This window comes from Rattus norvegicus, chromosome 1 (assembly GCF_021556685.1).
Source record: "Rattus norvegicus strain SHRSP/BbbUtx chromosome 1, alternate assembly SHRSP_T2T, whole genome shotgun sequence".
In the NCBI taxonomy this organism is placed as follows: Eukaryota; Metazoa; Chordata; class Mammalia; order Rodentia; family Muridae; genus Rattus; species Rattus norvegicus.
Window position 1 is genome coordinate 260,235,397 of NC_141534.1, and position 13,722 is coordinate 260,249,118.

General features: G+C 45.1%; 1 protein-coding gene across 1 annotated transcript in view; it reads left to right on the forward strand.

Annotated features, from left to right (window-relative positions):
* Nucleotides 1-12,760, forward strand: part of Cfap58 (cilia and flagella associated protein 58) — a 107,377-nt gene extending 94,617 nt beyond the window's left edge. The window contains 3 exon segments of the mRNA NM_001420090.1: nt 5,664-5,783; nt 7,952-8,085; nt 12,038-12,760. Of these exon segments, the coding sequence (NP_001407019.1) occupies nt 5,664-5,783; nt 7,952-8,085; nt 12,038-12,149 (366 nt within the window). The 3' untranslated portion in view covers nt 12,150-12,760.
* The last annotated feature ends 962 nt before the right edge of the window (nt 12,761-13,722 follow it).

Consider the following 13,722-nt stretch of genomic DNA (forward strand, 5'->3'; position numbering starts at 1 on the left):
AAATTGTTCTGTCTAACTCTTTGAAGAATTGGATTGGTATTTTGATGGGGATTGCATTGAATCTGTAGATTGCTTTTGGTAAAATGGCCATTTTTACTATATTAATCCTGCCAATCCATGAGCATGGGAGATCTTCTGAGGTCTTCTGGTGGTAAGAGTTTTAATTCTTAATTCACTGTGTTTTCAATCGGCCCAGGCAAGCCTAGCATAAAGAGGGGACTGCATGATTGTCTTGGAGGACTTGGTACTCAGGAGGTCATGTGGGTGGGTTTTGCCCTGGTAGCACAGATCAGTGTCTGCAGCTAGGAGGGAGGCTACCTGCTTCCTGTGCATCGGCAAGTGTCCCCAACTCTCACCCAGACAAATGGCTGATTCCAGGGTGAGCAGAATGAAGCGCTGGCATTTGCCAAGCACAGATTGGGATGAAAACAGAATAAATTAGTACCGCTCTGTCAGTTACTGTTTCGAGTGGGCGAGTCGAGGAAGAAGAGGTGCCGAGGCATGGGCTGAATGTGAACTACTTTCTGTCTCCAGCCGAAGATTCAAAGCAAACGACGGAGACTAAACAGTGATCATAGAACCATGGCTGGGGAGGCCAAGGAGTCCCGTGAGCAACTCAACCCCTTCCTTCAAATGGTTACTGCCACACTACTCGCTCTTATTTGCACACACTGCTCACAATATGGATTGTTAACTTGCTGTCAGAGAAAATACAAATACCCGAGGTTTAAGTGATTGTTTATCTGGAGTTTCCAGTTGAGGTTATGGACTGCCACCAAGGGACGACAACATTATTAGAAGCTAGTAATATAGTTAATTGTCTTTCCATTCCTTTCTTTTTCTTGTGTATGTATGTAGCGTGTGTTCCTGTATGCATGCACACGTCGGAATGTACATACACATACTCGTGTGTGCACAGATGCATGTGAGCATGTATGGGCATACCTGTTATGAGCATAGGCTGAGGTTGGCCATCTTCCTAGATCACCCTCCACTTTGTTCAGTGACACAGGGTCTGTCATTTGAACCCAGAGCTCCCTGAGGACAGTGTGGCTACCCATCTTACTCTGGACTTCCTGTCTCAATTTTCCCAGTGCTGGAATTACAGATGGGCTACCAGACCTGTTCTGGGACCTGCTAAGCCATCTGTCTAGCCTTTGTAACTGCATCTGTCCGATATAGACAATGCAATGCGGATAACATATCTACTGTACCTTGGTGCAGCCTCTTGCAGCCAGAGACTCTATGATCACATCAATGATCTCTCCCACAGAGGGGATACAGTGTCAGGGAAGAGAACATCAGTTTTAGCATGGACTCGGTGAGGTCAACCTCAAGATAAGCTCAGCCGAGGGGGAAGGCAATTCTTTCCGTATGAATAGTTTAGCTTTAGTCTGGTATGGCTGTTCATAAAATAACCTAAGGATTAAAGCATTCTGCTGAGTATTGATGCACATTATAAAAGCTCTGAATAATTAAGAAGCGAGACCCTAAAGATGCAGCTCTTCGTCGGCGAGGAAATAAAGTATTTATGATTTTTCTTATGATATTCCATTGACATACGGTGCTGCTAACCAAGTGACAAATTAATTGATTAGGTTTAAAGAGAAATGGATGTGGCTTAATGAAGAGGGACAGGCTATGTATCCTGAGACAGCTGGTTCTGCGACTGCTAGCTTATGGAGACAATATACACTGGACAGCTAATGAGTCTCTGTTGCGTAAGATAGATTTTCTTTATAATAGAATTGCATGCTTTGTCTCCAAATGGGGTTATTATACACACCATTGCACAATGTTTGAAGAGCCTGGTTGGACCTTGTAGAGGGTTCGGAGAGAAATAAATTGGAAGACAATCGTGCTTAAGACTGTCAATCCATCAAACTCTCCATATTTATCTAAATTACCAGCACGTTCTCCCCAAATACAAATCTGGATGATACACATGGCTAGAATGTTAATGATGACTGGACTTCACTTCGGTTCTCCCAGTCAGGGTCTCCTCTGTAAGCACAAACTGAAACCTGGCAGTCAGTACCACCCTACCACTCTCCACCATGGCCACTCTCCTGCATCCCTCTGTGTCAGCACCTGAGTTTCTTTCGGCATTTCTTCTATCCACTGCAAACGCACATGTATATCACTTACCTTGGGTGATTTAACTCTGGTTTTGAATAATTGATTTTAATGGAAGTCCCTTTACTTTTCTTCATACCTGTGGCCTCCTTGCTGTTCAGTTGCTCAGCTATCTATCTATCTATCTATCTATCTAACTATCTATCTATCTATCTTCTATCCATCCATCCATCCACCCACCCATCTATCGACAGATATCTATCTGTCTGTCTGTCTGTCTGTCTGTCTGTCTGTCCGTCCGTCCGTCCGACCTACCTACCTACCAACCAACCAACCAACCAACCATACATACATACATACATACATACATACATACATATCAATCTATCTAAGTTTCCAGTGCTCGGTGTGTATGCATTCCAGGAGAGGCGTTGAACTTGGGACCTCTGAAAGAACAACCAGAGTTCTTAACCACTGAGCCACTTTGCCAGCCCCTCTATTTCCTTTCTTAAGATTTTATTTTTGCACTATGTGTATGAATGTTTTGCCAGCACGTCTGAAGGTGTCCAGTGAGTATGCCTGTGCTGGTAGAGTTCAGATGAGGGCACCAGATTCCTTGGAGCTGATTGGTCGTAAGCAGTCATGTGGGTGGTGAGTCCTGGTCTTCTGCTAGAGCAGTAGAGTGCTCTTAACCACTGAGCCATCTTTCCAGCCTACACACAGCTATTCTTTAGGACAAATTCATTATACTTCATTTTGTAACACTGAGAAACAAAGCTGGATGTGGCAGAATAGAGTGTCAATCACTCTGCAGCAGAAGATTAGCGCCCAGGCGGGGTCCTCTCAGATGCTGTGGAGAGGAGATGGAGGCTTGAGTCAACTTTACCCTCGACATTTATTTTGTAGTGGCTTTGGGTCTGATTTATCTCCTTCTGCTTGTTTCTTTATTGATGAGGAGTCTTCAGAGATTTCGTAGCTCAGTTTGAGCCAGATTCCCTACCCCCTACATGCAATAGTGTGTCTTCAAGCCCAGTGAATTACAGGGAGGGGGATTCTTGGGGAGCATAGCTATGTGCTTTGCTTGGGAGAGACTTTGGGCATTATTAGTTCCCACTGACCTCGGCATTGCCCCGTCTGAAGTGGGGCGAGGGGCATCTGCTTCTTCTAACTTTCCTCTCTGTGTCGTGACTCCCAGCTGAGCATGAGTAATTGAAACATTACACATGGGAAATAGTTCATGCTTCTTGGAGTAAGATGATCTTTTCAGCCAAGAGATCCTTCTGTCCTGAGCCAGATTGCTTCCTCTTCATCATCCAGAGGTTCTTTTACTTTGCAACCCCTTTGTGAGTCTGTAAGAAAGCAAGGTGAGCCGAAAGAAATGAACAAAACACTTTCACGGGCTTCGCCGCATAGGTCTCAGCCTCTCCAAATTGAATCTTGGGAGCCCTGTCAGAAGTGTTATTTTTCCAACAGAGACAGCGTTAAGAGGCTATAGAAAATAAACTCACCTCCTGATACCTTTTCTTTGCTTGCTACATCCATTTACTTCGATGAGTATATTGGAAGGTGCGACAGGCAGGGTTATACGACAGAGGAAAATCACCTCGTTCTAATTCTATTTGTTCGTGTTTTCCTTAATATGGGCTCCCAGTTTTCCTCATCATTTCCAGATTGACGTCTTACGTAGGCAGCTTCTTCTTGTTTGGGGAGGGGGTTTATGGAGACTCTTAAATTCCATTCACTTAATTTTGAAGCCTCATGCACTGTTCTGTAGATTGAGCTACGTTTTTTATAATAAAAGTTCTCAGATTTGGCCAGGGGAAAGGAAAAACCTAAAACAAATGGTAATGTGCCCAGATAATGGATTTTTATGATTTTACAAATGGATTTTATGTACTCTGGTAAAAATAGATATTGGATGGCAATATCAAGGTTGCACAGCTCTAGGCAGAAATGAGCTCCATTTGACCGGATGTTTCATTTAACATGAGGGCTTGTACTTCTCCTGGTTTCTCCTTTAGCGTAATTACCTTCAGGAGATCGCAGTGCTCAGAGACCAAGAGCATATATAAGCCTTTGTCAATGCCGGTTAGGTTCACCCCCACTCTATGCATATGAGGATCTAGAACTGGGACATGGTACTGAAACACACTGTGTGTAATGCTTTTAGTTCAAAGATCTGAAAGACCCACCACCGGTGATTAAAATCTGGTGTAGCTATGAAAAGCTGGCATTCTTCGGATCCCTGGGAAATCCTTTCTGTTAGTCCTGTGAATATGTCTGCCCCAATTTTCCTAGGATTTTTGATCCATCCCTTGAGCCATTTCCTGATTTCCTTTCTTCCCACATCCTCATGTTTCTTGAGGTGCTCTCTGCCGGGTGTGTTATTTCAGAATCCCATATGTCACTGAAGCCAGTCCCAAGGGAAGTGGCCAATCAGCTTTGCCTCGGATTTGTTCGAAGTTCTCTGGTTTCTTCTCTTTCTCTGATTTGATGGCTACCATCCCTCCTGTTTCTAAAGCATCTGCTTTGCTTTGCCTCCAGGCAGTCTTGAGCTGTTCCCCTTCAGTTTTATTTATTTTTTTCCTCGTTCTGTTCTGTTCCAACCATTGTATGCTAATTACTGCAGGGTCTGGGTGCTCTGGTCCAGTTTGCCTTTGGCTTCCAATTTTGGACTGCACTTTCAGTTCTCAGATGGATGACCTCCCCTCCCCACCCCCACCTCCATTAGTGATCTCAATCTCCTTAGCCTTTGAGATTTCTACTCCTCCCCAGCTTGCTCCCTCCCATCACCACGGCTCTCCCTTCCCCCATGCAGGGGCAGATACCAGAGTCTTAAACAGTCATTGGGTTCCTGCCTTTCACACTTGTCTGATCACTCAGCAAAGCCCACCGATTCTACCCCAGTGATATCTTCCCATCTACCTGTGTTTCCCCCGATGATCCTGAAGTTCAGCCTTCCCTGTCTTCTGTCTGCATGGAGGCCCTGGGACTGTTCCCGCTGCTGCAAGCTGCCTCTGCTACTCTCATTTCTGTGGGCAGCCCAGGCATGCTCATTCATGGTTCCCAATTGCCTGAAAGACGAGGTTCTCCATACAGCTTAGACTCACCCCACGATCTGGGCTCCTCTCTCCTCTTCCTGACTTGTCCCCTGGATTCAGTGTGGCGAGGTAACTCCTTCAGAGAACCCAAGGACTCTTAAAGTCACACCCCGTTCCACCATGGAATTTTGGCCCGTAGTCTCTCCTCTCCTCGTAAAGGAAAGTGTCTACTCACGGTTAGAGAGGGCAGTCACGTGATGTTTTCCCATGCCCTCCCCGACCTCCTCGGATAGTAGTCACTGGACCCTACGGCACTGCCCTGTGGTCTTACGTCCAGATAGAGAGGACCTTTATCTTGTTCCTTTGTCTCGCTCCTTGTCCCTCGGACCCCAAGTGCTGGGCGCCTTCTTCGACAGGTGCGGGTGTGCCAGCTACCGAGCGGATGTGATCAGTGCTCAGGGGTGGAGTCTCCGGAAACCACCGGGCCCCGGGTGCGAGTTTGGACGGGTTGTTTAATTTCTGCTCCTGGTTATGCCTTTCCCCCAGGAGAAGGAGAAGCTGTACGTGGAACTGAAGCACATCTTGGCCCGGCAGCCCGGCCCGGAGGCTGCGGAACAGCTGCAGATCTACCGGTACACGCTGCGGGAGAAGACCAAGCAGCTGAAAGTAAGCCCCTCTCTGGGTTGTTAGGACGGCTGCCTTGCGAGCCCTCCTGGGCTGCTCAGCGAGTCAGTCTGCTACCCAGCCAGCTTTTCCCAGAGCCCATTAGACTCTAATGATCCCAGAAGGAGAAGAGTGTGCACCAAGGAAGGAAGCGGTGTAATGTAGGAAGGGCTTGGGTGGAAGCTCACAGAATGGTTTGGACAGCTCAGACGGTAGAAGGGAGCAACATTAAACACCACTGCCCAACCAAAGTACATTACCACACCAAGGCTGCTTCCTGCGATTCCCTTCCACCCATAACAGACATTTGCAAAGCCCCAACCAGGGCCCGGGCGTTACTTCATGTCCACTTATCACATAAATAGTCACAAAAGGGATATAAAACCATGCAAATTTTTTTGGAACAATTTCCTTCCCAGTGACACAAGGGCCTCAGTCAGAGACATGGGGTATTTTATTATTCTGTGCACTTCTTGGAAGTTGTGTCAAAAACTGTATATCTTCAAACCACCCTTTTAGCTTTATCTTCTGAGCAAGCATTCGCTATTCTTAGAACACCAGAGATGTTTTCTGCTCACACATACGTGCATGGACTTCTCCACAGGTCAGCTGACTTCTGGTACCTCCCCTGCCCAACAAGGGGATAATCCTAACCTATTTGGGATAAATGAGATGACACCCTGTTCGTATAGACTTGACCTCTTCCTAAATGAGACTTTATAATGGTGTCTTCTTTGAGGCGAAAGGGACACACACAGCCAATCTAATTAGAACATTAATTTTCAAATTACTATGAGAGTTCATTTCACATGAGGAACCAGAGACATAATTTGAATTTTGCAAAAGGCACACAGTCTTGATTACTTTTGTTTCTTGCAACAATTGAATATTTTAAGCCAAAAAAATGTTTCCTTCTCATTTTCTCATGGTGAGTATAAATTAGAAAAGCACATGCCTCCTTTGTCTTCCCCACAGTTGGCTCTCAATAGTCCTCGATGGCTCCCCTGGGGCTATTATGTTACAGCAATCCTTTACCTCAGGAAACCCTTGTCTTCAGCTCAGAATAAAATGAAACACCTTGCAGCACAGGGATGGGGAAATTCTGAGCAAGTCCCACAGAGCGAAGCCATTATCTGGATTCCCAAAACAGGGTCTTTGTTCCTAAGAATCGAACCACTGAGACAGGCTTTCTTTCAACATGAACATCATGTTCTTTGGTGCAGCCAGCATGGCCATAATCATATTCACAACAATTAAGAACGAAGAGTTCAGAAGCAGACAAGCTGGCAAAAATGATGACCGGGCTTTCACGGCCATCCTCAAGAGAGCAAGTGCGTGGCCCTTAGAACAACTGGCTCCCTTTCTTGCCTGGATTTCTATAGGGAGCACAGCTTAGCTCTGGCACACTTCATGCCCTGCCTGAAGGAGTAAATCTGTGCTCCAGTGCAGCCTTCTATCCCTTAGCAGTTATTGAACCCAGCCATGGAGAGAGGTGGGGGTCAGGCTTCCTATTACAGCCTCTCTCTTGCATTAAGATCTCCAAGGCACAAGCTCCCTGCTTTTTAGAGATAAGGTATCCCACTGCTCAGGTACACAGAGAGCCCGGGAATAGTCCCACTGAATAAAAAGGATGATAGACATTCAGCAAAACAACCACCCTGGTGTACACACGCATTCAAAGCCTGGTTAGTGGCAGTGGAGAGACGCTTTCAAAAGGGGCTTTTACCGTAATCCTCAGACTCTTACTCCCTACCGGTATTTTCCCTTGAATGTATTTTTTTTTAAAGGCCAAGAGCTGTTTTAGATGGTGTGACTGCGTTCCATCTCCACTTGTAATATTCCCTGAAACACATTACGAACAGAGACGAACGGTGGTTCTTCCAAACCCACTCGTATGTTGCTGACGGCTCTCCCTTTAATACGGGATGATATTTAATTTACATCTGTCACTTGGTTATGGAGTCATCAATTCTCAGCCAGATTAACAGCCAGGTGTGAGCCGTGAGCCTGTGGAAGCATTCGGAAACACGTTGTTGAAATATGAAACTTGAACTGGACAGTGGTCTGCCCCTTTAAGCACCCCCGGGATGAACGGTGGCAAGTTAAAAACAAACATTTCAGAACAGGATATCATCTAACCTTCCCTAACACCGCTTCCCATGTCACCTTAGGTTCTGTCATCAGAGTTGAATATGTATGAATCGCAGAGCCAGGAGTACAAGTATGAGATCGAGAGACTTAGCAACGAACTGGTGACTTTAAAGAAGAAATACCTGGCCCAGAAACGCAAAGAACTCGTTCAGAAGTAAGACGCAGTTGCACACTCTAATCTCACTATGCCTGGGGTCTGACTGTAAGAAAATATTTGAAGGAGCTGGGAGTGGTGATGCTGGCCTTTAATCCTAGCACTCAGGAGGCAAAAGCAGGCAGATGTCTGTGAGTCCAGGGCCAGCCAGGTCCACATAGAGAGTTCCAGGCCAACCAGTGGCACACCACCCTGTCAAAAAAAAAAACAAAAAAAAAAAAAAACAAAAAACAAAAACAAAACAAAAACAAAAACAAAACAAACAAACAAACAGGTTTGATGAATTCTCAGAGCTGCCGATCTCAGTAGGGTAAACTGAGTCATGGGTCCAACAACTAGATGTTCATACCACATTAAAATTCATGTCCTAACTGACATTGATCTCTCCTCTCTCAGGACTTACCAGGGATTCACCAACACCTGCTCATTGGTGAACAGAAAACATAGGGCAAATGGAACAGGGTTACCCAGCCACACACACTGTCCTCATGGCTTGCCAAGGGCCAGGTCATAACTGTTTGCAGATGAGACTCAATCACCAGCCTTTCCTGGGCTGAGTCGTACCCACAGTTGAAACCTGTGGAGGGAACAGGGCTTCCTAAGGCTTCCGTAATGCAGCGGCACCTCTGGGATTAGGAACACTTCCTGTGTTTTAGACATGACTGACTTGGAGCATCCATGTCTGGTGACTGACTAACTTATCTGTGTGGAGGGGTATCTCCTCTTCCAGGAGATAAAGATATGAAGATGCACATTTTGGGTTTTGGGGTGCCTGAATGCTGGGAAGCAAGTGTCCCCTTAGCTTTGTCATTTCTGTTCCCCTGATCCCAGGGAGCCCAGTTGAGTCAGGAAGTTTGAAACTTGGTCTGATTGTGTGGCCTTGCCAAAAACGGATCCAGCTGATTCCACAATGACTCCCATTCTGGACTGAAAGTCATATTTAGTATTTCATCTGCATGGACACCTCAGGGACAGGCTGAAATATGGTTTGAGTGCGTCTGCCTACAATCCGTTAGCAGCACACAGCATAGAAAGTAACTGGAAGCAAATTCATTTGCCAGTAAAAATCTGCCCTTCTTGTAAATCAGAATATTCCCTTGGTCCACATTTAGATGGCAGCTTCTCGGCGGAGTGAAATACCGCCGTGATTTAGAGAAGTCTGTCCTAACATGTGGGTCTCGTGACTGACTCTGAATCTGTAGTGAGATTGATTAACCATGCAGATTCCAAGGCCCCATTTCCTGATAGCAGGACTGAACCTCAGGAGTCTGCAACTTGAAGCTTTCTGGGTTGTTTTCAGCCACACTGAAAAGAGAGAGGGAGAGAGAGAGAGAGAGAGAGAGAGAGAGAGAGAGAGAGAGAGAGAGAGAGAGAGATAGATATGGGTGGTGGGTGTGTTAAACTAGGTCATGACATAAGCAATCAGAAGGTCACATCACCTCTGGTATCTTGAGGCTGCTCTGATAAAATATCATAGGGCTGGTTCCTTGTGAGGGAGGTGTTGAACTCAGATCTTCCAGTCTTTTTGAGTTCACATTCTGAACAATAAGTGGTTCTTGAAATCATCGCTCCCCTAGAATGTATGTGTACAGACATACATTTTTTAAATGAAAAAGTTTTTTAGATCCATTTCAGATTTACCTTCAGAATATTTTAATTTGCAGGCTGCACGCACGTACTGTCATCGTTTTGTAACCATAAGCAAAACAGAATGCTTGGTTTTAAAGAGTAAAGCACGACTAGACCTGATACCTTCTTCCCATGGCTGGGAATCATCCCACTTGCTCTAAGGGTTCACACACTCCACTTGGAGATCAGTGGCATAGTTTACACAACTCCAAACAGCTAGTGTCGTTAAGGGGTTAGTCATCTTTCTAGAACCAATTTACTTCTTGGTGTAGCTCATGGCTTGCCCTCACCTCCTTCTCAAAAAAAATGTTAAAGTTGCATGTATTTAGTGTGTATGTGTGTATGCATGAATGTGTGCATGTGCATGCATGCATGTATGTGCATGAATGTGTGTATGTGCCTATGTGCATGCATTTATATGTGTGTGCATGAATATGTGTGTCTTTGAGTTTCAACAAATTTAAATCCAGCTGGAAATTCTGTGCCTTGCCTTCACCAGCTGCATTTAGAGTGTCAGGTAGCCATGCACACTTGGTGGCAAGCCGCAGAACTTTTTGTTGGATTCAGAGGTATCTCTTGGTTAGTGTGGCTTCTCAGGCTATGTGTTCACCCGTCTTCCCTCTCAGCCCTCTGGCCTGGCTTTGGTTTTCCTGTGGTTCCTTCCATTGGAGGCATCCATAAGCCAGGAGACAGGGAGAAGAGTTCAGAGGAACACAGCAAAAAAGATTAAGGTGCAGAAGAAGATATGCAAAGGCAAGAACAGAAGTGCTGAGATGGGTTAGACTGGAAGGAAGAAGGCTGTAGGGAGCCATTATAATGGTCTATAAATACATTAAACAGATAATGTAGAGGAGACAGCATTCCCATTAGTCAGCTTAGACCAAGCCAGAAGCATTAAGCCTAAGTTCCTCCAGAAAGGAAAATTCAGGTTATTTAAGGCAAGGAAGTGCAGGGAAGGGGGAGTGATGGCTGCCTGCGTCTAACACCAATCAGGAGCTAGACAGAGTTGCCAAAGTGGGGGAAGGAAGGAATCGTCTTTGCTGGATCCACTCAAAGCTAGAGCTTTTGTCCTGTTCCTGGAGGGTTTCACAGTAATGAAATCAAAGCTGCTGGAGCAGCAGAGTTGACTAAGCGATGCCCTACAGGTTCTTTGCAGATGGAATTATCACCCACACCCCAGCCACATCCATGCCACATCCCTCCATGGGATCCACCCACATCCCTCCATGGGATCCACCCACATCCCTCCATGGGATCCACCCACATCCTTCCATGGGATACACCCACATCCCTCCATGGGATACACCCACATCCCTTCATGGGATCCACCCACATCTCTCCATGGGATACACCCACATCCCAGCCACATCCATTCCACAACCCTCCACCCGATTCCTGCAGTCTTCACTTCCTATGCTGGTCTGTACTTTGCAAGATCAAGCTCTTCCCCCAAAGTCAGTATTCATTCCTCTAAGCTCAATCAGGCGTAGTTGGCTCATCTAACTGATCTTGGTCTTAGAGTTTGCTTAATTTTTGTCTTTTATAATTCAAAATAGGTAACTTGTATGCTACCTCTGCAGGAAAGGGACGTGTGTGTGTGTGTGTGTGTGTGTGTGTGTGTGTGTGTGCGCGCGCGCATGCGCACACGCATGGATGTGGATAAGTGTATATGTATGTGCATATTCGTGTGTGTGTATAAAGAATCCAAATAGAAGAATATATTGCCGATTTGTTTTAGGCAGAATTTCTTTTATTTATTACCAAGAATACCATCTCTTCTTTTATCTCCCCAGATTTTCTTGTATCTTGTACTGTTCTACTACATTCTGATGCTTATCTGGAGTTATAGGAAAGTTTGTACATTATATATGTCAAAATTTGATAAAGGTACTCTACATGGAGTAAATATTTCTAACATTTCACAAGAATTTGGAAATGGACCAGGTGTAATTGACTAATTAGTCATTATGGCTAAGCCAAGAGGAAGTCTCTTCTGACTGATCTTTGGGACTAAACAAATATTTTTAAAACAGGAAGATAGTGACAAGCTAGAAAGCACCAAAGCCAGTGTCTGAGCTGTAATGAGGTCCTCTGTCAGTATTTGGACCACCAGTAGAGGCAAATCTTTCATATCTAATTATCTCCCCGTAATTCTGTATGCTGTCAGAAAACACCTCATCAGATTTCCACAGCCTCCCTGTCTCCAACCAGAAGCTCTAATCAGTTGTTTTCTGGGGCTAGCTTACCCTAGGAAATCACAGAACATGAAACCGAGAAGAGGAATGCGATGTTGGGGAAGCTAACCATGTACTCTCCCTTACAGAAACAAGGACAGGATATCCATAAACAACATCTTCTCAGACCCCAAGCAGTCCGTCCCTCGATTTACTGGGGGTGGATTTCCCCTCAACCAGCCACACAAGGTGAAATTGTAACTGGAAGCTACTCGATGGCTCAAGCTGAACAGCTCGGCTGGAACCTTGCGGAGGAATCGTCTTCAACCCCTCAGATCATAGATGTATAGAAAAGGCTGGTGCCCAGCTTTTCGGAGTTGGAAGGGATGGGCAGCTATCAGTGTCTTGTATATAAGAGTGATGATGTCGTACCTGAAGCACACGGACATTAACAGACTGTGATTGGAGCTCTTTAATTAAGCTGGCCCTTGCCATAGAGCTGATCTTTCGTTACAGTCGCACTGACTGACTAGAAAATGTGCTAGGTTTAGAAACTCAGGGTGGATGAAGCTTTGGGCATCAATTTCTCTATTATAGATATTTGAGCACTTGAAGGTTTTTTTTTGTATGCAAAAATATTTTATATGTAAAAAAAATGCAATTCATGCCCTCACATCTTATTAGTGAAAATCTATTTTAATTATTCCTCATCAACAAGCCGTAACACAAGATGAGAAAAAAAAGGACACATGACTGGGATTTCAAAAAGTGTATATTGAGAGTGATTTCCATGTGGGACCTCGTTCCAGGCCTGGGGTAGGAAAATCTGTTCTGAAGAAGAAATGCCAATAAATACTTCATCATAAAAAAAATTCTTTGTAAAGATTTTGATCTTTGCTTTGGTAGAGCATGCCATTAAAGTTTAAAATGACTGTGAGAAATGTTTAACATAAGGATGTGAGTCAAAGGATCCAAGCCAGTGAAATGAAAGGGCCAGCTGATGTGTTTCAGAGGCCTCGTGCTTGACAGTGGAGGTGTTTAACCCCACGGTCTGCTTGGCTCTCGGGTTGCCAGACAGCCATTTTTGAGCCACAGAATCTATCGTGAGTTTTGCTGTTGTTGTTGAAGCCACAATTATGTGGGCATCTATTCACAGTTACCTTGTTAGATGTTCATCTAGCAACACTGTGGCCATCTCTTCTTCAATAACTTGGTTTCTGCAGGTTTTTTTTGTTTGTTTGTTTGTTTTAATTCCTGAGGCAGAAGCATTTCAGTGATAAGCAAAACCGTGTTAAGGGAAGCATTAGAACGTTCACTTTGTGTTCAGTGACCATGGTTCTCATTGTTGGGAGCAAGGGTGTTAGTCATCCAAGACGTTTGTCCAGACCGCATAGGAAAAAAATAGGTTAATGGGATTCTCTGGATAGCCTGTGGTTCCCCTCAGTCCGTTGAGACTGGTGCTGTTGCCTAGGTGAGATTCCCCAGAAGCTGATCAATGCCAGGGAAGTCCGTGAAAGTGATTTACATTACAAAAGCAGGTAAGAGGATACAGGAGGGAAACAGCAGAGGAAAGTAGGCCAGGCCATGAAAGGAGGGCAGGTCCATGATGGGAGACTTGGTCTGGACTCAAAGAACAACTCTGAAGACACTATAGTTGCTGCTCAGTTTTGCCATGAGAAATGAGGGGACTTGGGTGTTTACACCTTTACTCTGTTAGTTGCCAGCCAAGGGCTACTTTGGAGGGGCACTTCTGATTCTCTCTCCCTGTAGGCAATGCAGCCCCTTACTCAGTGGCAGCCCTCGAACAAAGAGATGGCGTGCGCTGACTTCTTGC